General features: G+C 40.9%; 1 protein-coding gene across 1 annotated transcript; it reads left to right on the forward strand.

Moving 5' to 3' along the window:
- Window positions 1-3,080: 3,080 nt before the first annotated feature.
- LOC110943695 (extensin-like) lies at window positions 3,081-26,119 on the forward strand. Its single transcript, XM_022185430.1, has 2 exons — window positions 3,081-3,772; window positions 26,098-26,119. The coding sequence occupies exons 1-2, from the start codon at window positions 3,081-3,083 to the stop codon at window positions 26,117-26,119; spliced, it is 714 nt and encodes a 237-aa protein (XP_022041122.1).
- Window positions 26,120-27,374: the final 1,255 nt, after the last annotated feature.

Here is a 27,374-nt window from a genome sequence, read left to right on the forward strand (position 1 = left end):
TTCGAAGAACCAAGTGTCAAGTGAAATCATGTTTTCTAAACCGGATCTTTACTAAATAAAGGTGATTTTTGGGAACACACAAGTGTGAAGACACTTGTGTAACACAAAGTTTTGACAAAAGAACTATTTTTGTAAATTTTGACAAGAAGATGTGGAAATGTATTTTCTTTAAAAACGAGACTTTCAAGAAACCAGATTGATTTATACAAAGATCCACTAAAAGTAATGGAAAGTTACTACGTATTTTAGATAAACCACAAGTTCATGTATTTTTTGCGATTTATATATATTTTGACTAGTTTGATGGTTTGAATATTGTTTATTGTTGATTGAGAAAATTGTTGATTTGAATTTTAAAAGAAAATGATACGCTTGAAAGCGTGGCCACCTCCAGTTACAGGGGAAACTCTGGCGAAATTTTTCCAAAAACCTAACACTTGGGAATATTTTCATCACAAGTGTTATGAATATATTTTTAACTTGTTTTCAAAAATGTAAATTTCGCCACGATTTTATTTACAACATTTCTAAGTGTCGGATGTGGGATTTTCACAAAGTAAAACGTGACAAATATATATATAGTATATATATTTCATAACAACACTTGTGTAAATTTTTATGATTGTTTTGTGAACCATACAAATATTATTTTTAGGGTAAAAATAATATTACCGAATGTTAATGATTCCAAAATAATACGAACGCCTTCACAATAAATATTAAGTTACAACGGTGTAATTATTACCACCCGATCTTTATCCGTAACTTACGTATTTTCAGAAAATACACATAAATATGTATTTTGACAAGGATATTACTTTGGAAAAATTATGTGAAATAAAATATAATATTTTTGGGAAAAATATTTATATTTTGGAGTTAGAATTAAAATATATATTAAGTGACACTTAATAATATATTCCGAAGATACAGAAACGCACATGTATTAAAACCCCCATCCTTGGGAAGGAATGTATTTACTAAATAATTACGAAGTGTAAACACGAAATAGTTGCCTAACTATTTCCCAAAAGACATTAAACCTTAAGCTAAGGCACGGCCGTCCGTCTAATAGAAGTTAGTACGTGTAGGTCGTCGCACAGCAGATTGATCAGGAGATTTACTTGATAGAGACGCACCACTGTGAGTTCATGTCCCCCTTTTCTCTTAACTGTTTTCAGTTTTCTAAAACTGCGGGGGTGAAATACATGTTACTATGATTACAAGTACTTTTTACATGGTATGGTTAGCGTAAGGAGGGTTACTACTTAGATCATGTGAGTGGGTAGGCGCAACTTGAGGCCATTAATCCTCATTGTAGGACCGAGGGACAGTAGCGGTAGATCTATCTGGGTGTAGCGAGCCCAGCCCCAGGCCCAGCATAACGGACCTCGGGGTGGCTTTGTACCCAACGCAAAATCCGCTAGGTTTGAGTCTTCCTACTTGCACTTCACACATATCAATGGCCTTGCAAACCATTGGTGATCTCTTTTTCCTTATTTGCTACATACTAGGATTTTATACTTACAAAGGTTTATTACTCACTTACACATGAACTCGCTCAACAATTTTTGTTGATTTTTCCAACTTACATGTATTTCAGGGAACTAAAGATCTGGCGCGGTATGCTACGTTTTCCCGCTGCATAAGAGTTTCGAGGTCATCCAAGTTTAGGGGATGTGACTTTTACCTGGACGAGTCACAGTCCTTAAACTGCGTTTATTTCATGTTGGTGTTTGTGTCTTTCGAACAATGTTTTTATGTTATTAGGTTGTAGTGTCCGTTGCATGAGTCAACGCCTTAAGACAATGTTGTGTTACTTATGTTTTAAAACTTAAATCAATGGATGATCTTGCATGGTTTTATTTTCATATAGCTTTGTTATGATTAAGCTATGGTATTAAGAAGTCACACCAAATTAACCACGCTTTCGCAAAGCTAGGGTGTGACAGCTTGGTATTAGAGCTCTGATCATAGCGAACTAGGATTCCTTCTCGAGTCTAGACTATGATCACTAGGGCTCTCACGAAAACATTTTTACACTGCATACCACTTAAGTCCAGATCCAGAACGTTTTTACAAACAAATGTTGAGCACATTTTATTTATTATTTATAGGCTCAGTCTGGGAGGCTGAGGCTTGGCCTGGGAGGCCAAGGCTCGGTCTGGGAGACCGAGGTAGTTGTCTAGTGGGTCTAGGGAGTCAGTCTGAGAGGCTGGGAGAATTGGCTAGTGGGACTAGGAAGAGCAGTCTGGGAGGCTGGGAGGCTAGTGGGACTAGGAAGATCAGTCTGGGAGGCTAGTGGGACTAGGAAGATCAGTCTGGGAGGCTAGTGGGACTAGGAAGATCAGACTGGGAGGCTGGGAGGCTAGTGGGACTAGGAGAACTATTTGATTGATTAATTGGTGACTAATGTGTTTATCTGACTATATGATTGATTATTTGTGCATATTTGTGTTTATGATACAGACACCATGGATTCATCAGGCACTGGTGAGTCGGACACTACGGGTCCTATGCCCATCGTATCAGACGACCGAGAGTCATCGGAGCATGAGGTACACACTTCAGATGTTACCAGCATGGATGAGGATGATTTTCAGCCCTTCGCGCTACCCGATGTTGTCGCCGAGCCCGCTGATGGCCCTTTTGCCGGGCATTTGCCGCTCGTGGAGATCCCTGCCCCTATACCTCTTGCCGCTTATCCTGTTCTTGATATGCTCCTCGACGCCGACGCTGATGACGACGTCGATTTGTTTGATGACGAGCCCCTGGAGGATGATATTGAGGGCGAGGCCCTTATAGCCGACGGTGGTCTTTTGCTGCTCGCAGATGCTCCAGCTGAGGAGTCACCTGCTCATTCACCCGTCCCAGACTCTTTCGAGTCTGTGGCCTCTGCACCATCACACACTCAGGGTGCGCAACACTATTCTCATGCCTCAGATCCTGATAGAGCATCATCTGCTGCCCCTGCCCCGAGCTACGCCTTCGATCACGACCTTGATGAGGATTCCGACCCTGTCTTTCCACCAGGGTTTGATCCGGACCAGGACATTGAGTTTATACACCTGGATTAGCCCATGGAGGACCCGGTTGCCCCAGTTGACCCTGTTGACCCTGCGTTTGCTGACCACGCAGATTTTGAGATGGAGTTCGATGACCCAGAGCCTGCCATGGCCCCCGAGCCGATAGCCGCTCCTGACCTTGTGTTTGAGCATGACCCTATTCATACTGGCGTACCCATTGTTGACCCTGTGATTGCTGATCTACCCATTGATGATCACCCTGTTGATGCTCCACTATTGGAGGGTGATCATGTTGTTGTTGCTGCTCAGGCTGATGCCCCTCTCATCGCTGATGTACCCGCCGAGCCTGATGTTGTCGCTCCTCTTCCTGATCCTGTTCCTTTGGAGCCCGATCATGCGCTATTCGCGACCCATATTGATCCCCGATATGCGCACACCCAGAATGGGTGGATTGATGCTGATGATGAGCTCCCACCTTTTCCCCCACATACCACCGATGCACGTCACATGGATTTCCCTTTTTCATTCGCTCAGTACACACCTCCAGCACGACCTTGGGAGGGTTCCTTGACTCATCCCTTCAGCCATGTGCCGACATCTGTCCCAGTTATACCACAGTTTTCTTCTGCTATTCCCCCTGTTCCACTATTTTCTGTGCCACCTTTTACCCCAGCGAGTGAGCCATTCCTTTGGACGTCACCACCTATCATGCCTCCATCCGACCCCTACCATCCTTTTCATATGGGGTATTCTAATGAGGACATTCTTATGTCGTTTGTTGTCCAGCAGGAGGCACTCACACGGCGTATACAGGAGCTCGAGAGAGCTCAGCCACCTCCGTGCCAGTGTCAGGGTCAGACCCACCCTGCTATTTCGCAGCCCCCTCGACCGTTGTCACCGGACTCTGCTGCACGTCTTTGGGCACTAGAGCAGTAGATGGCTTCCTGGTTGCGTTCCCAGAGAGCCATGGAGGAGGAATGGCTCCAATTGCGTCGTTTGTTCTATTCCCATTTTCCCCCTCCTCCACCGCCATTAGTGTAGAGCTCTTTAGTACAGCATGGGTGGACTTTGGTGAGAAGACGGCGATTGCTCTGACCGCACAGCTTTTTGGAGACTGCATTCTGATCCTGACTTTTGTTGATATGTATATGGATGTTTGACACTGATTTGATATATTTTTGGATTGGGGTGATGTAGCCCTTAGTCGTTGATGTTGTATGTTATAGTTATGTACTTGTACACTTTACCATGTGGTCTCGATTTATGGCAATGTAATCGCAGTATTCTCATCATATGTGATGTTTTGATTGATTATTTATGTTTTATAACATGGGATGTTGTGTGATTGATATGTTTATAACATGGGATGTTGTGTGATTGATATAATTGTAACATGAGATATTATGTACTATTACTATCATTATATACGTACGCTTTACTATGGCCTGACCCACGTAAACACATCGTTTAGAAGATGCCGCCGAGACGTCAAACGCGAATGCCTACCAATAAGGCAGAGCTTCAGCAAGTCATCGCAGCTGCCATCGCACAGTACGCCGCCTCTCAAGGAGGGACTAGTGGAAGTAATTCTGGCAATACTGGCAACAACAATCCGCCTCATGGTAATACTAAGTCATTGAGACATACCATGATCCAATTGGATATCACTAGCAAGGATGCTAATGCCATTCATATGTTGTAACGTATGTGCAGGGTGCACCTACAAGCAGTTCCTAGACTGCAAACCTGTCAATTTTGATGACACCGGAGGTGCTGTCGCTTTTGTTCGTTGGGCCGAGAAGACGGACTCAGTTCTCCGCATGAGCAAGTGTGCTCCAGACCAGCAAGTTACCTACATTTCGGGGCTACTCTTGGACGGAGCCCTGTTGATGTGCGTGAAGTGTGTTATATTTTTAGATATATATTTAAGCCCTTTTTACACTTTTAGCCAAGTTTTAAATTTATAAAACACGATATTTACTAACACTAAACACACATATGGGCAAGTGCACCCATCGTGGACGTAGTATAGTGTTGGTAAGATACCGAGGTCGTCCAAGGACACAAGAGCTTTTAATACCGGTTTATCCTCAACGTCTAATCAAATCAAAAAGTTAGAAAAATGTTTTAAACTAAGAAAAATAAAAACTAACTAAATGCTGAAAAGTAAAATAAAATAAAAACAGATAGACAAGATGAATCACTTGGATCCGACACGTGTATTAGTATAACCTTTGATTATTTTCGCACTTTTGCACTTGTTTAAGAGATTATCTTAGTTATTGTAGTAGGCCCCTTTTTCGGAGGTGACGTTACCCTCAACCCAGTAGTTTGAGTCAGCAAGGATACAATCCTAAAGGGTCGGATTATTGAAAGATAATGAATTAAGTTATTAATGCAAATTATGGTAGGCCCCGTTTTCGGCGGTGACGTTACCCTCGGCTAAGTAGTCTGAGTCAGCAGGGATACAGTCCTAAATAGCCGGGTTATAGTATTAATAGTAGTTAGCTTATGAGGGGGTCAAAGAGTTTGGATCCCCGCCATCCAATACCTATGGGCATTGAAGGAGATCCTACTAAATTTGACCCAGGTCCCAAGCAGGACCTCTAAACGCTGAACAAGGGCAAGACCTTTACCAAACCGTTCCCTTAACCCCCGACCAGGTAGCCAACATACCTCCATATAGACCGTGGAGATATGAATGGTGAAAATCTTTTATTTTATATAGACAGTAAAATAATGCCAAGACACCACGGACAAACGATAAGGAAAGATCACCTTCAACATAAGTAACTAGTTATTAAAGTCATTAATACAAAACCAAATAAAAAGTGCAAAAGATTAAAAATAAAAAGTATTATACTAAACACTTGTCTTCACCAAGTGATGTAAGAGACTTAGGCAAACATGGCCTTGATTGTCAAGAACTCTTACGATCAATCTTGGATCCCGAGACGACTCACACACTCTATGATGGACAATGGATGATGGTGGTGGATGATGGTGTTATGGTGGTGGTGGGTGGTGGATGAAGTGTGAGAGAGGTGGTGTGCCAAGGGATGAGAGAGAATGAAGCCAAGCTCCTCTATTTATAGGCTGAACAGAACGCTGGACACGGCCCCGTGTTCGCTGAACACGGCCCCGTGCCCGTCTGACATTCTCTCTCTTCATTAATTGTAATTGCGAATTACAATTAATGCGCCTGCTGTACTTTCAACACGCCCCCGTGTCCGCTGGGCACGGCCCCGTGGTGAGCAATGGAAGCTTCTACTGGTTTGTCTTTTCTGCTGCTTCCTGGGCACGCCCCCGTGTTCACTGGACACGGGGCGTGTTCAGGCTCTGTTCTCTTCTCTTTGTCTTGGGAGGTGCCGTTGAGGGTCCGGGCAGTTTACTTCTGTTCCTTTTCTTGTATTTATGGTAGAATTAGTGGTCTTTTTGCTTCTTTTGTGATTTTGAGCTCATTTCATCCTGAAAATACAAAAGGAAGACAAAAACACTCTTTTTCCAACATTAGTACTTAAAAAGGGTTAGTTTTATGCCTTAAATGATGTGTTTTATATGTTGCATTTTACACACATCAAATACCCCCACACTTGAACTTTTGCTTGTCCTCAAGCAAAACTCTTTTAATGTGGCTTACACTCCCAAATGGAATAGGTAGAAGAGAATTTTTTTTTTTTTTTTTTTTTTTTTTTTTTTTTTTTAACTTGTCCTAGAGTGTCGGGAATCCAAGGTTTGTATAGGTTCTATTTTTACCTTATTTACAATCTTATTCGTCATGGTTTATTTTGAACTTTTTCATAAGATAAACTACTTAATTTGGCATAGCATGCCTTATTAAAATTCCATTTATATACAAGTTCACATACCTCACGGGAGATCACTCAATCACTCGGCCGAAGGTGTATATTTAAGTGAATCGCTCGAGAGCTGCACGGATTTACATTTTCCATATGCTTGCCAAGCGATCAATCCTCCTCCTTTTTAACTTTTACCTTTGTAAATATCAAGAGGTCTTTTGGGGTGAAGGCTTGGGTTTAAAGGTGGGTGGTTGGTTAGTGGTTAGTAAAAAGGGCGAAAATCGTAACAAGTGTCGGTTTTCGTAAAATACCTTATTTTTGGTGACATTTATTTTTGAAGTATTTCTCCAAACAAGCTTTTTGTAGCTATGTTTGTTTTTGACTTCATCATATATTTTTTTTTTTTTTTTTTTTTTTTGATCACGTAAAGGTATGTTTATGAAAAACCGAGTTTGTCACTAAAATAAAGGTGAAAAAAATGAAAAAGGTTTTTGGTGGGTAGAAAATTGTTTTGGGGGTAATGAAATGAAAGGTTTAGGCTCAAAGGGGTTTTCTAGGGGGATTTTGGGTAGGTGAAAAAAAATGAAAAATAATGGTTTTGAAAGAAAAATAGTTAGTCCTAATGCCTCCATCATTTACTTACTTGGGTTTAAGTTGGTAAGGACCGGGAATGTATCGTCGTGGCAAGTTCTAGATTTGTAAAGACCGAGCGGCTATTCACACAAGAAACGAAAAATGAGCATTTAATCTAAATATGTGTATTTTTATGCTCAATAAAGGCTCAAAACTCACTTTTTTGTGGGAATGGGTTTTTAATGTGACCAAGCATATATAATCGAATTTTAGCTAGACTTGTTATACCGTTTCATAATTTTCTTATGTTAGTTCTTTTTATCACGACGCTATCGGTTGTAAGTTTGTAAAAATATAACCCTTTTATAACTTGTTATTCCCAACTTAAACTAAGACAAGTAAATAAATAAAAAAAATTGAAAAAGTTTTTGAAAAAAATTTGGGGTGTTTAGCGGTTCCAATAGAGTTTTGTGTAAGGCTTGTTTTAGGATTTTGCAAAATTCCAAGGTTTTAGCATCCCCCCTACACTTAAATTACACATTGTCCTCAATGTGTCCAAAAATAGAGTTTTTGGTTGATTAGAATATGTAAAAGTGTGTTTAAAAACAAAGATTTGTGTTACTGGCACTCTGGACACGGCCCCGTGTTGACCGGGCACGGCCCCGTGGTCAAGTGCCAGTAACAAAAATTATAGAATTGAAACAGAAGCCTGGACACGGGGGCGTGTTCGCTGAACACGGCCCGTGTCCAGTTACCTGAACTGGGTGATTTCCTGCAGGGGGCTCAGCACGGGGCCGTGTTGGTTGGGCACGGCCCGTGTGGAGCCTTCTGTTATGGAGATTTTTGTCGGTTTGTTCTGTTCTTCTGCATGGTTCCATTTTTTCTCGTTCCCTTTTTCATCCATTACCACCATGAGTCCATAAATCATAAATACCATCATAACATTGCTAATAGAGAGATTACATAATTATAGTTAATTAACTAAGGGGTACATAAGGTTATCATAAAGGTTCTACTTATTTAGGAAAATTTCGGAAATAGCTTCCCGATGTAGAAACATTCTTCAGCCCATGGCTCCTAGGTTCTCACTCAAAGCCATTCTTCTATCTCCCTTGGGAGGTAGAAGGTAGCTTCATTCTCGTCGGTATCTTGAGGAGGAGCGCTTACCGGGACTCCTTGCACTACCCTTGGTTGCGATACTTGGTGCAAGGCGTGCCATTCTGCTGGGATGATAACCTCGGGTACCACATTCCACGCCCTGTGTGTAATCACCGGAACCAAAGGCGGGGAAGCAAGAAGGTTTATCCTTTGGTGCAGAAGGTTTACTTCTTGCAGGCAGCCCTCCAAACTTATCGTTAGATGATTAACGCGATCCACCAAAGCTTCTTCTACACTTGTCAATTCGTCCACGGCTTCCCTTAAAGCGTAAACGTAGTTTACTAGGGAATCTTCTGCGGTGGACGATCTCCTTCCATTTCGGTTATTCCTTGAAGATGCTCCGCTGTTCCGGCTGGCCATTTTCTGCGAAATAAGCCGAGGAACTAAATTTTTGCAAAACAGTACCTCGAACACGGCCCCGTGCTCAGTGAGCACGGCCCCGTGTTCACTGTCTGCAGGAATTTTTGTCTAATGGTTCTAGGTTTTTAAATTATTTCTATATACTTTCGTCGTGTTATGAGCTTAGATAATTTAAAAACACAGTTATGGAACTAACTTTAGACAAGAATCCATAGCGAAAATTCCTACAAACCTTGCATAGAAGGTTGGAATCATGGGTTTCCAAGCTTCCATGGAGGTAGGGTTTGAAAAATTTTTGGAAGAAGAGGAAATGAACAAAAGTGGAAAAGATAAGATGGTCCTTAGGAACCTTCTTTTGGTACTTACCTAGGATGGTATATGTGAAGATTCCAGGGATCTCTGCTTGGTGGAGTGGTCAAAAATGAGCAGGATTCAGGCTGCATTTAAAGAAAACGACAGCACACTGAACACGGCCCCGTGTCCGCCGGACACGGCCCCGTGTGCAGAGAAAATCCTGACACATTTTGTCCGTATTCTGACAGAATCAGCAGAAAATCTTCTGAGCGAACACGGGGTCGTGGTGACCGGACACGGCCCCGTGTCGGAGGGCTGTCTCGTGGAGTTTTGTCTTTTCTAAGGCGCTTACTTATATCGGGTGGCTCCTGACTGGTTGGAACAACCCCAAAGTGCCTAAGATACCTTAATTGTCCTATACTAAGGCGAGAACGCAAGAGGTTGTCGGTGAGGGTAATTCCTATTTTCATTCTAGGTGGACAAGTCCAACCCTTTCCCGGGCTCTTGTTAAAGAAGGTGTATGCCGAATCGCTCAGGTCTATGTATGCACCGAACGAGGTCGATGGGGAGTCCTTCATGGCACAATCGGCACAGGGACGACTATCGTCCACGTCTTGTCTAGGAAGAAAGGTATTTTCGGGAGCAACGAGGTTGTCAGAATGCGGTTCCAACATTTCCTCATGGTCATCGTCTTGGGATGGATCTAAGAAATCCTTCCTAAGTTCTTTTGACCAATTTAGAAGTAGTTCTTCTAGTTGAAATAGCTCGTCAAGGAGCATATCTCCTAGAATATCCGGTTGGGCGCATTCGAGGGAGAAATAGTGTTTATTTTTACTTTCGCCCCTCTTAAGGCTACAAGGAATTGGTGGGTCTATATAGTGTGGCCTATAAGTGAGGAAGAAACATTTTAATTCCTCGTGTTCGCCTCCACATAATTGACACCACAAACCATAAGAGTGCCGAAAGTAAAAAGAATCACTATTACTCATGTTTGTATCAGAAGTTACCAACCGCCGGGATCAAACGGTTCTGTTTTCAGCAACTGAATCTTGGGCACGGGGGCGTGTTGAGTGGACACGGCCCCGTGTTCAGCCTACTGTCTGATATAAAACAGGATTGCCAGTTCCAATGATTGGGCACGGGGGCGTGTTCAGCGGGCACGGCCCCGTGCTGAGCTCTGCAGAAGCTGAAAAATCTAAAAAAAAATCCTAAAAATTAAAGAAAAATAAAAAGATGATTAGGCCGTTGATTCCTAACTTTCTTAAAATCCTTGTGTCCCCGGCAGCGGCGCCAAAAACTTGATGTGCGTGAAGTGTGTTATATTTTTAGATATATATTTAAGCCCTTTTTACACTTTTAGCCAAGTTTTAAATTTATAAAACACGATATTTACTAACACTAAACACACATATGGGCAAGTGCACCCATCGTGGACGTAGTATAGTGTTGGTAAGATACCGAGGTCGTCCAAGGACACAAGAGCTTTTAATACCGGTTTATCCTCAACGTCTAATCAAATCAAAAAGTTAGAAAAATGTTTTAAACTAAGAAAAATAAAAACTAACTAAATGCTGAAAAGTAAAATAAAATAAAAACAGATAGACAAGATGAATCACTTGGATCCGACACGTGTATTAGTATAACCTTTGATTATTTTCGCACTTTTGCACTTGTTTAAGAGATTATCTTAGTTATTGTAGTAGGCCCCTTTTTCGGAGGTGACGTTACCCTCAACCCAGTAGTTTGAGTCAGCAAGGATACAATCCTAAAGGGTCGGATTATTGAAAGATAATGAATTAAGTTATTAATGCAAATTATGGTAGGCCCCGTTTTCGGCGGTGACGTTACCCTCGGCTAAGTAGTCTGAGTCAGCAGGGATACAGTCCTAAATAGCCGGGTTATAGTATTAATAGTAGTTAGCTTATGAGGGGGTCAAAGAGTTTGGATCCCCGCCATCCAATACCTATGGGCATTGAAGGAGATCCTACTAAATTTGACCCAGGTCCCAAGCAGGACCTCTAAACGCTGAACAAGGGCAAGACCTTTACCAAACCGTTCCCTTAACCCCCGACCAGGTAGCCAACATACCTCCATATAGACCGTGGAGATATGAATGGTGAAAATCTTTTATTTTATATAGACAGTAAAATAATGCCAAGACACCACGGACAAACGATAAGGAAAGATCACCTTCAACATAAGTAACTAGTTATTAAAGTCATTAATACAAAACCAAATAAAAAGTGCAAAAGATTAAAAATAAAAAGTATTATACTAAACACTTGTCTTCACCAAGTGATGTAAGAGACTTAGGCAAACATGGCCTTGATTGTCAAGAACTCTTACGATCAATCTTGGATCCCGAGACGACTCACACACTCTATGATGGACAATGGATGATGGTGGTGGATGATGGTGTTATGGTGGTGGTGGGTGGTGGATGAAGTGTGAGAGAGGTGGTGTGCCAAGGGATGAGAGAGAATGAAGCCAAGCTCCTCTATTTATAGGCTGAACAGAACGCTGGACACGGCCCCGTGTTCGCTGAACACGGCCCCGTGCCCGTCTGACATTCTCTCTCTTCATTAATTGTAATTGCGAATTACAATTAATGCGCCTGCTGTACTTTCAACACGCCCCCGTGTCCGCTGGGCACGGCCCCGTGGTGAGCAATGGAAGCTTCTACTGGTTTGTCTTTTCTGCTGCTTCCTGGGCACGCCCCCGTGTTCACTGGACACGGGGCGTGTTCAGGCTCTGTTCTCTTCTCTTTGTCTTGGGAGGTGCCGTTGAGGGTCCGGGCAGTTTACTTCTGTTCCTTTTCTTGTATTTATGGTAGAATTAGTGGTCTTTTTGCTTCTTTTGTTATTTTGAGCTCATTTCATCCTGAAAATACAAAAGGAAGACAAAAACACTCTTTTTCCAACATTAGTACTTAAAAAGGGTTAGTTTTATGCCTTAAATGATGTGTTTTATATGTTGCATTTTACACACATCACCTGTCCTGGTGGAATTTACAAGTACAGACTCTTGGAGAAGCCGCTGCATACGCAATGACATGGAACGAGCTGAAAGAGCTCATGCGCCGAAAGTATTGCTCTCGCGCTGAAATTCAAAAGTGGGAAACTGAATTTTGGCACCTGAAGATGGAAGGTCCGAAAATCGCAGAGTATGTTCAGAGGTTTCACGACCTGTCACATGTGGTACCTTATATGGTCACTCCAGAATTCAAGCGAATTGAGCGCTTCATTTGGGGTTTAGCTCCTCAAATCATAAGTATGGTGACTTCTTCAAAGCCGGCAACAATTACTGAGGCAATTGATCTGAGCGTGGCTCTCACTGAGGAGGCTATCCGCCTAAACAAGTTTTCTGACAATAAGCCAAAGAAAAAGGAGACTCATGTCGAGTCGTCCGGGGGTAACAAAAGAAAATTCTCGAACTTCAAACAAGGCACCAGTGGGGTTGTTAAGAAAGGAGAGTCAAGCACGCCAGCTCAAGTTACAGCTGGTACTGGAAGGAAAGGAAAGGGATATATGGGTACCCATCCCAAATGCAACACCTGCCAGCGTCACCACTCAGGCCGATGTGGTTTATAAGTATGTGAAGCGTGTGGGAAAACTGGTCACTCGAAGGATTCTTGTTGGGCTACTATTGGCCGGGGAGGCCAAGGAGGATTTGGAAATAGAAACAATAACCGGGGTGGAAATGGAAACCGCCCACAAGGAGACAATGGAGGAAATGGGAATCGTGGAAACAACGCAAATCAAGTTGGTACTAGAAATGCGAACCGAAACAACAATAATCAAGCTGGAAATGGAGGAGGAAACGGGCGAAGACCAGGATGCTTTAACTGTGGTGATATTGGGCACTATAAGAGGAACTGCCCAGAATTGAATCAAGCCCGTGGAAGAATCTTCAATATCGAAGCAAGGGAAGCGCGCCAGGATCCCAATGTCGTTACTGGTACGTTCCCTGTAAACCAACGCCTTGCATCCGTTTTATTTGATACTGGTGCCGATTATAGCTTCGTATCGTTAGAGTTTAAGAATATGCTTGGGTTAGTCGCTAGTAAGTTAGATATTCCCTACTCAATCGAATTGGCTAATGGAAAGTTAGTAGAAGCCAATGAAGTGGTCAGAGGTTGTGTGATCGAGTTGGGAGAGCGGGAGTTTGCTTTGAATCTACTACCAGTCCAGTTGGGAAGCTTCGACGTGGTAGTAGGGATGGATTGGTTATCAAGCAACAAGGCAGAAATTATTTGTCACGAAAAGGTCGTTCGCATCCCAACCGAAGATGGTGAAACAATTGTGGTTCATGGAGAGAAGCGTGATACGCCTTTAAGAATTATCAGCTGCCTGAAAGCGCGTAAGTGTTTGCAAAAGGGATGTGCTACCTTCCTGGCACACATTGTAGACAAGAAAGCTGCTGAGCCGAAAATCGAAGACATCCCTATCGTGAGGGAATATCCAGAAGTCTTCCCAGAGGACTTGCCTGGATTGCCACCTCAGAGGCAAGTAGAGTTTCGCATCGACTTAGTTCCAGGCGTCGCGCCTATGGCTAAGGCACCTTATCGACTTGCCCCATCTGAGATGCAGGAATTGTCGACACAACTTCAAGAGTTGCTAGACAAAGGATTTATCCGACCAAGCTTCTCGACTTGGGGAGCTCCGGTCCTGTTTGTCAAGAACAAGGACGGTAGTTTTCGAATGTGTATCGACTACCGGGAGTTGAATAAGCTGACGATCAAGAATAGATACCCTCTGCCAAGGATCGATGATCTATTCGACCAACTGCAAGGTTCAAGCTTTTATTCAAAGATCGATTTGCGATCTGGATACCATCAGTTAAGGATACAAGAGGAAAGTATCCCGAAGACAGCCTTCAAAACTCGTTATGGACACTACGAGTTCCTAGTTATGCCGTTTGGGTTGACAAACGCGCCTGCAGTTTTCATGGATCTAATGAACACAGTTTGCAAGCCGTACTTGGATAATTTCGTGATTGTGTTTATCGACGATATTTTGATTTATTCAAAGACAAAGGCTGAGCACGAACAACATCTAAGAGCTATTTTGGAGCTGCTGAAGAAGGAACAGTTGTATGCCAAATTCTCTAAGTGCGAGTTTTGGCTACGTGAAGTCCAATTCCTTGGACATGTAGTAAATGGAGATGGGATTCATGTGGATCCCACCAAGATCGAAGCAATCAAGAATTGGGAGACGCCAAAGACGCCAACCGAGATTCGACAATTCTTGGGTTTGGCTAGCTACTATCGAAGGTTCATTGAGGATTTTTCAAAGATCGCTCAACCATTGACGCTCCTCACGCAAAAAGATAAGAAGTTTGATTGGGGAATCAAATAGGAAGAAGCGTTCCAGCTATTGAAAGATAAGCTCTGCAATGCGCCAATCTTAGCACTACCAGAAGGTACCGAGAATTTCGTGGTATACTGTGACGCCTCGCGTTAAGGATTGGGTTGCGTGTTGATGCAATGCCAAAAAGTTATAGCTTACGCGTCCCGCCAATTGAAAGTGCATGAAAGAACTATACCACACATGATTTGGAACTCGGCGCAGTGATATTTGCGTTAAAGATCTGGAGACACTACCTATATGGTACAAAGTGTACAATCTTCACAGATCATAAGAGCCTACAACGCATATTCAACCAGAAGGAGTTGAATATGAGACAGAGAAGATGGGTTGAGTTGTTGAACGATTACGACTGCGAGATAAAGTATCATCCAGGGAAGGCGAATGTGGTCGCCGACGCCCTAAGTCGAAAAGAAAGGATCAAGCCCATAAGGGTTAGGGCTTTAGAAATGATTATCCAAACCGATCTTTCCTTGCGCATTCGTGGCGCGCAGAAAGAAGCTCTTAAGAAAAGAAACCTTGAAGAAGAATATCTCCGTGGGGTGGAGAAGCAATTGGTGCCAAACGAGGAAGGAACGTTATGTTTTATGAAAAGGATTTGGGTTCCTCTGTTTGGAGGTTTGAGGAAAGTTATTTTTGATGAGGCACACAAATCGCGGTACTCTATCCATCCAGGAGCGGATAAGATGTACCAAGATCTTAAGGATTACTATTGGTGGCCTAGGATGAAAGACGATGTTGCTGTTTATGTGAGCAAATGTTTATCATGCGCTAAAGTGAAAGCGGAATACTAGAAGCCTTCAGGACTTTTGCAACAACCTGAGATTCCCAAGTGGAAATGGGAACAAATCTCCATGGATTTTATTACGAAGTTGCCAAGAACGCCAAGAGGTCATGACACTATTTTGGTAATAGTGACCGATTAACAAGGTCTGCGTACTTCTTACCTATCAGGGAGAAGGATAATACGAGCAAATTGGCTGAAATTTACATGAGAGAAATTGTTACACGCCATGGAGTACCTCTCTCGATCATCTCTGATAGAGACGGAAGGTTCGTATCAAGGATATGGCAATCCTTCCAAGAAGCTTTTGGCTCGCAACTGAATTTGAGCACTGCATTTCACCCGCAGACCGACGGACAAAGCGAACGGACGATTCAAACGTTGGAAGATATGCTGAGAGCATGTGTTATGGATTTGGGCGGTAGCTGGGATAAGCATTTGTCATTGGTCGAATTTTCATACAACAACAGCTACCACACCAGTATTGGTGCCGCGCCATTTGAAGCTTTATATGGCCGCAAGTGCAGATCACCGCTTTATTGGTCTGATGCAGGAGATAAACAATTGGTTGGTCCTGATGTGGTCCAGGAAACCACAGATAAGATTGCACAGATCCGAGATCACATCAAGGCGGCTCGTGATCGTCAAAAATGTTATGCGGATCGAAGAAGGAAACCTCTAGAGTTTGAGGTAGGTGATATGGTTTTGTTGAAAGTATCACCCTAGAAGGGTGTGGCACGCTTCGGAAAGCGTGGAAAGTTGAATCCGCGGTATATTGGTCCGTTCAGAATTTTGGAGAGAATTGGGTTAGTAGCCTACAAGCTGGACTTACCTGCTGAACTGAATGGCGTTCACGATACATTTCATGTATCAAATTTGAAGAAGAATCCAACTCAAGATACTGTTGTCATTCCCACAGACAAGATTCATATTGACGACACGCTCCATTTTGTCAAAGAACCAGTTGAGGTTACAGATTGGAAAGTGAACAAGACCCGCCGGAGCAGTGTTAAGCTCGTCAAAGTCCGATGGAATGCAAGACACGGTCCAGAATACACCTGGGAACGTGAGGACCGAATGAAAGAACAGTACCCCCACTTATTTCCCAAGAACCCTGCATTTAGAAGCAGAACTTAAAATTTCGGGACGAAATTTTTCTAACGGGGGGAGAATGTGACAACCCTCACCAAATCAGGTATCCATACGACTTAAACTAATATTTAATTACTGCTTAATTACTGTGCTTGCTTACAATTATGGATAAACTGCTACTTGAATACTGATACATGTACATACTTGCATCATACTTTATTTGCTGTCACTCCATTATTTACATACAAAACTTTAGTGACAACCTTGATGCACAAAAGCACAGTAGCATAATGAACGAATAACCCATTTAACATGCTGTTATAGCCAGCATCAGGCAGGCACTGCCTCTAAGGCCTGTATGAGCCAGAGATAGTTTACTACACCAGTAGAGAGTGTAGGCAAATGAGGGTTGTAGAACTGCGTCACTAGGTATAAGTTATAGTGACCGGATGTGCCTAAAACGTACTCTAAGTATAAAATTCAGCACTTTAAATAAAAATTCAGCATTTAGCCAACTAATAAAGTGTCAAATCATGAGAAAAACATTACTAGACACTTTCCAAAGTGTCGGGAATAAACCGTGTCACTAAAAATAGTATTAACGACACTTTAAAGCTTTGTTAAGCACTTTAACGGATCCCTGTCCAACCGAACAACCGGACTATACCCGGAACATAAAAATATTGCCATCAACACTGTTTTTTCTTTGTTTAAGCCTGTTGGGGTCCTCGAATACCCTAACACCCGTCACAACTTACTACATGCTAGTAACCGGGTTAACCTCCTAATTATCTAACTATGTCTAACCATTTAGTTGAAATGGAACCGAATACCCCCCACCCCCCCCCCCCCCAACGAAATCATCCCCAAGGGGACACCCCTGGTCCTTTGTTGATTATTTTAATCCTACTTTGCCTAATATCTAGTTAACACAAAATCCGTTGGACAATGATGCAAGAATTGTCTATAAGTAACATCATTAACCCACCATAACCTTCACCACACATTACACAAAATCACTCTCTCTCCCCTCTCTTTGATTCTCGGCCGAAGACACAAGCACAGACACACCCACCTTTCGATTTTGATCAAGCCATTCCATACATCTACAAGGGTTAAGGATCGCGCATAAGGAAGCCCGGTGCACTCGGATTGCGAAGGACCTCGCTACATTGCTTTTATCCACTTGATTTCCGACTAGTTTCTTCCCTAGCCTCGAGCTAGTAGTAAGTGACTATAAACGCCTTCTTGATCTATTCTAAAGTGGTTAAAATGAACTTTGTCGGTTAAAAATCATGAACATACAAGATGACATACTAAAAGTCTTGTAAAAGAATGAACATGTTGGATAAAAGCTATAGAGTTGTGTAAAACTTGTAAGACTTGTTTTGTTGTGATTATTTAGTGTTGATCTATGTTAGTAGTAGCTCGGATCGTCATCTAACCTGGCTAAGTCATGTTCATGTAACATGACCTAGAGTATGTTAACATGTGAAAGTGGCTAGATGAAGAACACTACTACTATTAAACATGAACTTGTGTAAAAACAATTTTTCTTATGAAATGGAGTTGTAAACTAGTAGATCTACGGATCTACAAGTGGTATTTTCGAAGAACCAAGTGTCAAGTGAAATCAGGTTTTCTAAACCGGATCTTTACTAAATAAAGGTGATTTTTGGGAACACACAAGTGTGAAGACACTTGTGTAACACAAAGTTTTGACAAAAGAACTATTTTTTGTAAATTTTGACAAGAAGATGTGGAAATGTATTTTCTTTAAAAACGAGACTTTCAAGAAACCAGATTGATTTATACAAAGATCCACTAAAAGTAATGGAAAGTTACTACGTATTTTAGATAAACCACAAGTTCATGTGTTTTTTGCGATTTATATCTATTTTGACTAGTTTGATGGTTTGAATATTGTTTATTGTTGATTGAGAAAATTGTTGATTTGAATTTTAAAAGAAAATGATACGATTGAAAGCGTGGCCACCTCCAGTTACAGGGGAAACTCTGGCAAAATTTTTCCAAAAACCTAACACTTGGAAATATTTTCATCACAAGTGTTATGAATATATTTTTAACTTGTTTTCAAAAATGTAAATTTCGCCACGATTTTATTTACAACATTTCTAGTGTCGGAGGTGGGATTTTCACAAAGTAAAACGTGACAAATATATATATAGTATATATATTTCATAACAACACTTGTGTAAATTTTTATGATTGTTTTGTGAACCATACAAATATTATTTTTAGGGTAAAAATAATATTACCGAATGTTAATGATTCCAAAATAATACGAACGCCTTCACAATAAATATTAAGTTACAACGGTGTAATTATTACCACCCGATCTTTATCCGTAACTTACGTATTTTCAGAAAATACACATAAATATGTATTTTGACAAGGATATTACTTTGGAAAAATTATGTGAAATAAAATATAATATTTTTGGGAAAAATATTAATATTTTGGAGTTAGAATTAAAATATATATTAAGTGAGACTTAATAATATATTCCGAAGATACAGAAACGCACATGTATTAAAACCCCTATCCTTGGGAAGGAATGTATTTACCAAATAATTACGAAGTGTAAACATGAAATAGTTGCCTAACTATTTCCCAAAAGACATTAAACCTTAAGCTAAGGCACGGCCGTCCGTCTAATAGAAGTTAGTACGTGTAGGTCGTCGCACAGCAGATTGATCAGGAGATTTACTTGATAGAGACGCACCACTGTGAGTTCATGTCCCCCTTTTCTCTTAACTGTTTTCAGTTTTTTAAAACTGTGGGGGTGAAATACATGTTACTATGATTACAAGTACTTTTTACATGGTATGGTTAGCGTAAGGAGGGTTACTACGTAGATCATGTGAGTGGGTAGGCGCAACTTGAGGCCATTAATCCTCATTGTAGGACCGAGGGACAGTAACGGTAGATCTATCTGGGTGTAGCGAGCCCAGCCCCAGGCCCAGCATAACGGACCTCGGGGTGACTTTGTACCCAACGCAAAATCCGCTAGGTTTGAGTCTTCCTACTTGCACTTCACACATATCAATGGCCTTGCAAACCATTGGTGATCTCTTTTTCCTTATTTGCTACATACGAGGATTTTATACTTACAAAGGTTTTATTACTCACTTACACATGAACTCGCTCAACAATTTTTGTTGATTTTTCCAACTTACATGTATTTCAGGGAACTAAAGATCTGGCGCGGTATGCTACGTTTTCCCGCTGCATAAGAGTTTCGAGGTCATCCAAGTTTAGGGGATGTGACTTTTACCTGGACGAGTCACAGTCCTTAAACTGTGTTTATTTCATGTTGGTGTTTGTGTCTTTCGAACAATGTTTTTATGTTGTTAGGTTGTAGTGTCCGTTGCATGAGTCAACGCCTTAAGACAATGTTGTGTTACTTATGTTTTAAAACTTAAATCAATGGATGATCTTGCATGGTTTTATTTTCATATAGCTTTGTTATGATTAAGCTATGGTATTAAGAAGTCACACCAAATTAACCACGCTTCCGCAAAGCAAGGGTCTGACAAAACAAGTTTCCCTCGTCAAAGTAAAATGGGATTCCCATTGTGGCCCAGAATACACTTGAGAGGTTGAAATCTGAAATGAAACGGGAATAGCCGTATTAGTTTGAATAAATCTCGAGGACGAGATTTCCTTTAAGGGGTGAGGATGTAACACCTGTAAAATTTTCGTCCAATTGTGCGACAACACGTGTCCCGAATCTCCAACTAAGGAGAGGGAAATTTATCGTTCAATTATGTAACGATACATGTCCAATCCTCCGACTAATCCCAACTATGTGGAAGGAGGAAGGATCCATACTGTACGTACATTGAAACGTGTCACGTATCTCCGACTGATCCCGACTCTAGGAAGGAGAGGGGCTATTTATGCCAAATGGCGAAAGAATCAAAGTCCAAGGACCTAAATGTAAAAATCTCAAATTATGGTTTCTGGAGGTCCCTTATGGACCGCAAGGCTTAGCCCTTACGGTTCGCAAGGGTTTAAACTAGTTTGTGCGCCTAAGTTCCTTACGGTCCGTAAAATGATGCTAAAGACATCTTCTTGGCAGCTAGCTGCCTTGGCTGCCAATTTTGCCACCTTGCTCCATTTTGCTACCATTTTCTCTGGTTCTTACACATCATAACACACATGTTAACATCTGGAAATGATGGCCAACACTTGGCATCATCTTAGGAACTTGATTCAACTATAAATAGCTCCATAGTTGCACCCATTTTTCTTGCACCTTTCTCATTCATATCTCTAATCTTCCTTGGAGCTTGTTTCCAGTACTTGAAAGCCTCCTACTGAGTTCTGAAAGTGTTCTTCAACACTAGTAAGTGCTCTCCTTAGTCTATTTCATTTTACTAGGCTAGTTGTTAGCCGAAAGTCAAACAGTTTGACTTTCTATTTTTCGGTTATGACCATTATGGTCAAGCCAATGTTCGATTCGAACATGGCTACATGATCATAATAATGAAGGTTATAATCCACTGAGATTATACCTCCTAATGATCACGTTAATTAGGCGAAATGACAAGTCGATTTTATATTAAATAAAAGGTAAGAAAAGTAAACTTTCCAAATTACGCTAATCAAGTTTCTAACTATTAAAACCTTAAGTTTTGACATCATATCAGTTTATAAAACATATTAGGACATGTCTAAACATGTCTAACTCGTCATTTCTTGTATAGAGCTCAATTCAATATCGAAAGTCAAGAAGTTTGACTTTTGCTTTGACTTTTAATTCTGACCCGTTTGGTCAACGTTAGGACTTGTTTAGAACTGATATTATGACCATATTAGTATAAGGTATAACCCTTTGAAGTTATACCCCTTGGTCATGTTAATTGGTAGGTTAAATGATAAGTCTAGTATTTATATTTTAAAAAGGATGATTATGCCCTTTCCATCCTAAAGGCTATAGAAACGATTTTCAAACCAGGTAGATAACATTCTGAATTTAAAACAGAATGTATAAATGTTATAAAATGTGTTTTGACACCTTGGAATTGTCATAAGACCCGACCGACCTTCCGAACCCGCTTTTACGCGCATAACTAGTTATATGAACCTAGTTCATATAATTTAGGCGTAACGGGTCTAAACATTTCAAAACCACTCCAAATCAGAATGCTTGGTTAAATAACATTTATCCAATGAGGCATTGCACTCGGATAGGTATAAACCACATTCTATCTGATCTACGCTTAATCTCGCGAATCTATTCTTAAGTAACGGGTCATGTCTGTCACACCTCAAAATCCACATGCGGAGTACTACGCGAGGCATGTGACTGACCAGGATCCAACCACCAATCATATTGAATCATTATAGTAATAGCAAAATAGTTTCATCAAACCAATACGATTAGTGACAATTTAAAGTTAAAGTCCAAAGTTTCTAAGTCCAAAGCAGTTTTAAGTAAAGAGCGGAAGCATAAGTAAAGTGGTTCCAACACAAGTTCAAAGTTCATGATTATTAAAGAACCCAACACACGGGTTAAGACGTCCACTACACTTCCCCAAACTGCAAGCTCCTAAGTCACTGTGTACCTGCAAAGCATGTAGTAGGGTGTCAACATAAAGTTGGCGAGTTCACGGGTTTGTCCAGTTTTAATTTCCAAAAACTTGTTTAATTAAGTTATTCATTTATATCATGCCATGGGGAGCTACCCCATATGTAAGCTACTAAACTACGTTATACCGAATCCTTGCGACCGTACGATTCCGTAGTGTGCCCCGTTTGTTAATGTCTATCATCATTGACGGTTTGCAAGAGTCTATTAGTTCACGACCGACCCTATCCAAGCACGGTGTGAGGCTGGTGAGACCTAAATAGCGCTATCAACTAATAACCCGTTCGCCAGGCCCCGACGACTAATCGACATATGTAAGTGGGGACTTCCGTGATAGAGTTTCGTTTAGTACACTTGTTGCATCAAATATAAATAGTGATTAACTGTGTGTCCCGCACAAGGGGAGAAAAGTATGTTTGTACCCCACACAAGGAGGTAGCGTTGTTTGTATCCCACACAGGGAGATAGCGTTGTTCGTTCCTTTTCCCAACCACCAGGAACGCATGCTTTTAGAAAAAAGTTGTGAACTCACCTCGGTTTGCTCGGCAGACAGTTTACTTGGTCAGGTATGCTGGTCAACCATGTCCAAATATGGTTACCAGTATAGGTCAGGTTTGGGTACAAATAATTCACGTATATCCTACACGTATCTAACACATAGCATGCATGTCAAGACATCATACAAGGTTTTTGGGCCTAATTTAGCATGTGAACAGTAAACAGTAACAGCTAACATGTAGTCCACAGCATTCAACTGTGTGGCCCAATTAATTGTTGGCCCAATGACTAAGGAATCAGACCAGTCGAAACCATGTAGTCTCGACTCTAAATCAGCGGTTTCGAGTCGCAACTAGATAGTCTCGAGTTGTGCATTTTTGATTCGCAACCCTGAGGTCTCGAGTCAGGCTTTGAGTCGAGATCAGGAGATCTCGAGTCGCAACCTGCTCGGTCTCGAGTCCCCTATTGTGTGTTGTCTAGTTTTGAGTGGTCACTGAGTGGTCTCGAGTCGAAACCACATGATCTCGACTCGCAACCACTGATGGAATCTTTCTAGAACCTTACCCGGATTGTACGAACCAACCACATTTCATTAACATGTTTCCTATATCGTACACATATTAAATCGGATCAAAACAACAGATTTCAAATATTCATAACATCTTCAAGTAGTTCATCATTAGGGCTTTCAACATTTTTATAAAAACTGTCCAAAACATAATAATATCCATCATTGTTTCATCAACCACATAAACATAACATCATATTCAAAATAGGTTGTTGTTCCAGACTTGAAGTTATCACCAAATGGCCTAGCAGTTTGCATTTATCATATGAAAAACCAATACTTCTCATCCTAAATCATGTTTGCATCATACAAAAACCTTAACATGAATCGGATTTCATCGAACAGCTTTAACTCATCATAATAGTCCACATATTATCATAAAAGATACATTGTCAATCATCAAACAACTAGACACTTCTATCCTACATAAGCATAAAGCCATCAAAAACAGTTTTACCATTCATATCATTCAACACACAATGTAGTCATCAAGCTAGTACCCTTATCATGCATCTATAATCACACAAAATCCTTATAAAAAATATTGTACTAACCGATTTGTAATCAGAAGTGTGGGGGTGTGTAGGATTGATGAAAAGGAACCCCCGAGTGATGAACACGAGCTGATCCGAGGGTCCTAGCTGTCGTTGGTTGGATTCGAGAGGAGAGCTTTAGGGTTTGTTAGAGAGAGAGTGGATGAGAGAGAGAGTGTGTGTGTGTGTGTGTTTGGGGATTTGGAGGTGATGATTGCTTGCCCAAAATAGGGGAATGTCGGCTAGGTTTAAGGGTTTTATGCCCTCACTCACCGCATACTCCACCACCTCGAGTGGGCTCGGTGGTTGGGCCAGCTCACGTATGTGGGTGCAGCCCACTTATCAGCGAAAGGGGGTCCTGAGTCGAGACCGGGTGGTCTCGAGTCGGAACCGTGTTGTTTCGGTTCACATGTATTGCACATATTTATATTATTTCACATATTACACATAATACACATAACACACAATGTATGACTTAATAATTTCACATTAATTATAGATTTTCGATTAGCATATCCGTATAATTCAATAAAGTTGTTCGGGAAAACCCGAAGTGTCACAATGTTTAAAGGAACTATCTTTTGACTCATATACATTCTAGCAGATAAATAATTCTATTTATTCCAGACTATAGAACCCCCCCGATAATCGGACTTGGATTAAAAATATTTTTACTTGCGGCTTTTGCTAAATTATAATCATATTTGATTGGAAGCTAGCAAAAGGTAAATACTCTTAACTTATTTTGTTTTTAAACTTGGGGTATGGTGAATATGCCACTTCTAGCGGGTATTACATAAATGAGCCGCCTATGATTGCTCATAAATGTAAGAACCCGGTTTAATTCGTTTTACTTGATAACTGAAACAATTGGGGGTTATTGGTACCGTGTCCAGGCGTCCCCACTCATTAACTATTATGGCCATACGGAATAGCGTGCAAAGGTAGGCATGCCGACTGTAAGACACGTTTATTCAACTTTGGTGTGTACCCTTAATCATTATAGCACTGAAAATGACCGGCTCTGATCTATGGGTTCCATTATATGACAAGTATGTAAATCTGGTGACAAGATAAAATCCCAAGAAATATTAAATGATTATCTACGGGTTTTCTCTATGTATAAAACCATTTTTGAAAAATTGTTTTCAAAACGAGTCAGTTAATTGTCTTTACCAGCGAAAGCTGACGTATTTTCAAAAGACTGAACCGTAGGTGCCGAACCTTATAATAGGCTAGGAATTCGGGTCAGCTAGAATGAAGGCTAAGGAATTTGCAACTCCTCAAGCTTAACGCCTATGATGTCTAAAACTCTTTTTATTAGATCCCGCTTGTTGGTGCATTACGTCTATTGACTTCGTCTTGTATCATGTTATAGGATAGGATAGTTTAGAATAACCAGTGCACGAGGTTCGAGAAACGAGAAGTGGTTAATTAGCATGTTGGACCGCTTATATGGACATTGTCCATAAAAGCGACCCACACAACTTCTTGGACCGCTTTTATGTCATGTTCGTATAAGTGGTTCCAGAACACTATAAATAGGTGACTGGTTATTTCATTTGTAACGGCTCGGAATTTGTAACAAAGTGCTGCCGAATTGCTTCCAGGTTGTAAACATTGCTAAAATCAATAAAGTGAAGCATTATATTTAGTTTGAGCGTCTAATTCACTGATTCCGCCTTTGAATTGGAAAACGACTCTTCTGATCGACTCATTCAGGGTCAACGACGATCCTACAAGTGGTATCAGAGCTCAGGAGGAAGAGTTCAGCTCAAACTTGATCCGTTTTCTGTCTTCTACACCTTCTTTTTCAATCTAGACAAGTTTCCACGGTTAAAATTGGACGAATTTTTCACAGGACGTGTATTATTGGACAATAATAAACCCTAGAAAGTTTCAGACTTAAATTCAATCTAAAAACAGGTCAAAACATGTTCGAAGTATGGATCGATCATATGACATCATCATGAACCGCCTTTAGGACACATCTTGGACCGCTTATTCGTACAATTTTGTTCCTGGTTTGCTCAAAATTAGTGTCTGGATCGCTTTTTCGGACATTCTTGGACCGCTTATCGTACACGTTTGGTCCTGAACCGCTCATTTGAACATTTCTGGTCCGCTTATTTGACAATTATTGGATCGCTCGAAAGACAGTCCGCTTGAACGAACAGTTCTTGATCCGCTCGATTGAACATCATTTGGTTCGCTCAAAGGATTCTTTTTGAATCGCTTTTGGTGACATTTCTTAGTTCGCTCATTTGTCAAACAATTGGCTCGTTTATTTGTCAAAATTGGTTTTCGCTTGTTCGATCAGTCTGGTTTTCATTCAAGTGTCAAGATTATTACACGACATCGAGAGTTAGTGTATTTCAATTTCCTTGATATTGTTTGAACTAATTGAATCTGCTTGTTTTGCTTCCAGGTCATTGTTTTCAAGTGATTAAAGATGTCAGATTTTGGAGAAGAGTTTTATAACACATTTTACAATGCATTTACTTCGGAAGATGTACCAATTACTCCAAAGAATGCTACAAAAGTGATATCGGAAAGCTTGAGTTATGATAATGTGTACGGGAATCATCAAAGACCACCAAAGCTCATGAATATTGAAGATTATCACTGGTGGTATGAAAGATTTGAGAATTGGGTTCAAGCATATGCATATGATAGTTGGATTTGTTTGACGCTGGGATACAACAAACCAAGAAATGATAGACGTGAGTTGATTAATCTGAAAGATTTCACAGCGGATGACAAGAAAGAACATTCAGCAGAGCTGAGAATGAAGACACTTCTTCAACAGTCTATCAGAGAGGATATATTTTCACTGCTTCAGTATGGTGAAACTTCTAAGTCAATTTGGGAAGCATTAAAAGTGAAAGCTGAAGGAGGAAAAGATATCAAGAAGAACAAAATATCTCTGCTGAAAAAGGAGTTTGATATGTTTAGCTGTATGAAGAATGAAACAGTTCGTCAAATGATTGAACGTTTTTGTCATCTGAAGATTGAGTTAGAGAGGTTTGATATTAGAAAAAACAGAGAAGAGTTGGTGGATAAGTTGGTTGAAGCGTTACCTCATGAAGATGATTGGAAGACATATGTGATTGTGTTGAAGAATGATATTAACTTTGATACTATGTCTTTAGATCAATTGATTGAAAAGATAGAGGGACATGATCTGTTGATTCAAAAGCAAAATAAGATGTCAAGTTCTAACTATCAACAGAATGTTGGGTTGTACTATCGAAAAGGGTTGATACAGAGCAATGAGTCCTCAAGAAACAATGAATCTCCAAGGATCAAAACAGGGTATACAGCTGAAAAGACAAACGAGTTGCCAAAGAATACCTCTTCTAGTTTTGATCCGGGGTATCATGCATCGTCAGCAACAGCATCGTCAACTTCAAACTCCAATGTTGATTGGAAGAATTCTCCTCTGCTGAACAATGAATTTGCTCAACAGCACATGAGCTTCCTAGCTTCCATTCTGGTATCGTATGAAGGTTTGATAGCTGGAAAGATCGGAAATCCTAATTTGACGAAAGAGGATTACGATCAGGTGGATCCAGAAGAAATGGAACTCATGGATATTCGTTGGTGCATGGCTAGTGTCATCAGAAGAGCTCAAAGATTTATGGAAATCACTGGCAGGAAATGTTTGGAAGGGCCTAGTACGAAGATGGGTTTTGATAAGAATAA

Source organism: Helianthus annuus, chromosome 5, assembly GCF_002127325.2.
Source record: "Helianthus annuus cultivar XRQ/B chromosome 5, HanXRQr2.0-SUNRISE, whole genome shotgun sequence".
Lineage (NCBI taxonomy): Eukaryota > Viridiplantae > Streptophyta > Magnoliopsida > Asterales > Asteraceae > Helianthus > Helianthus annuus.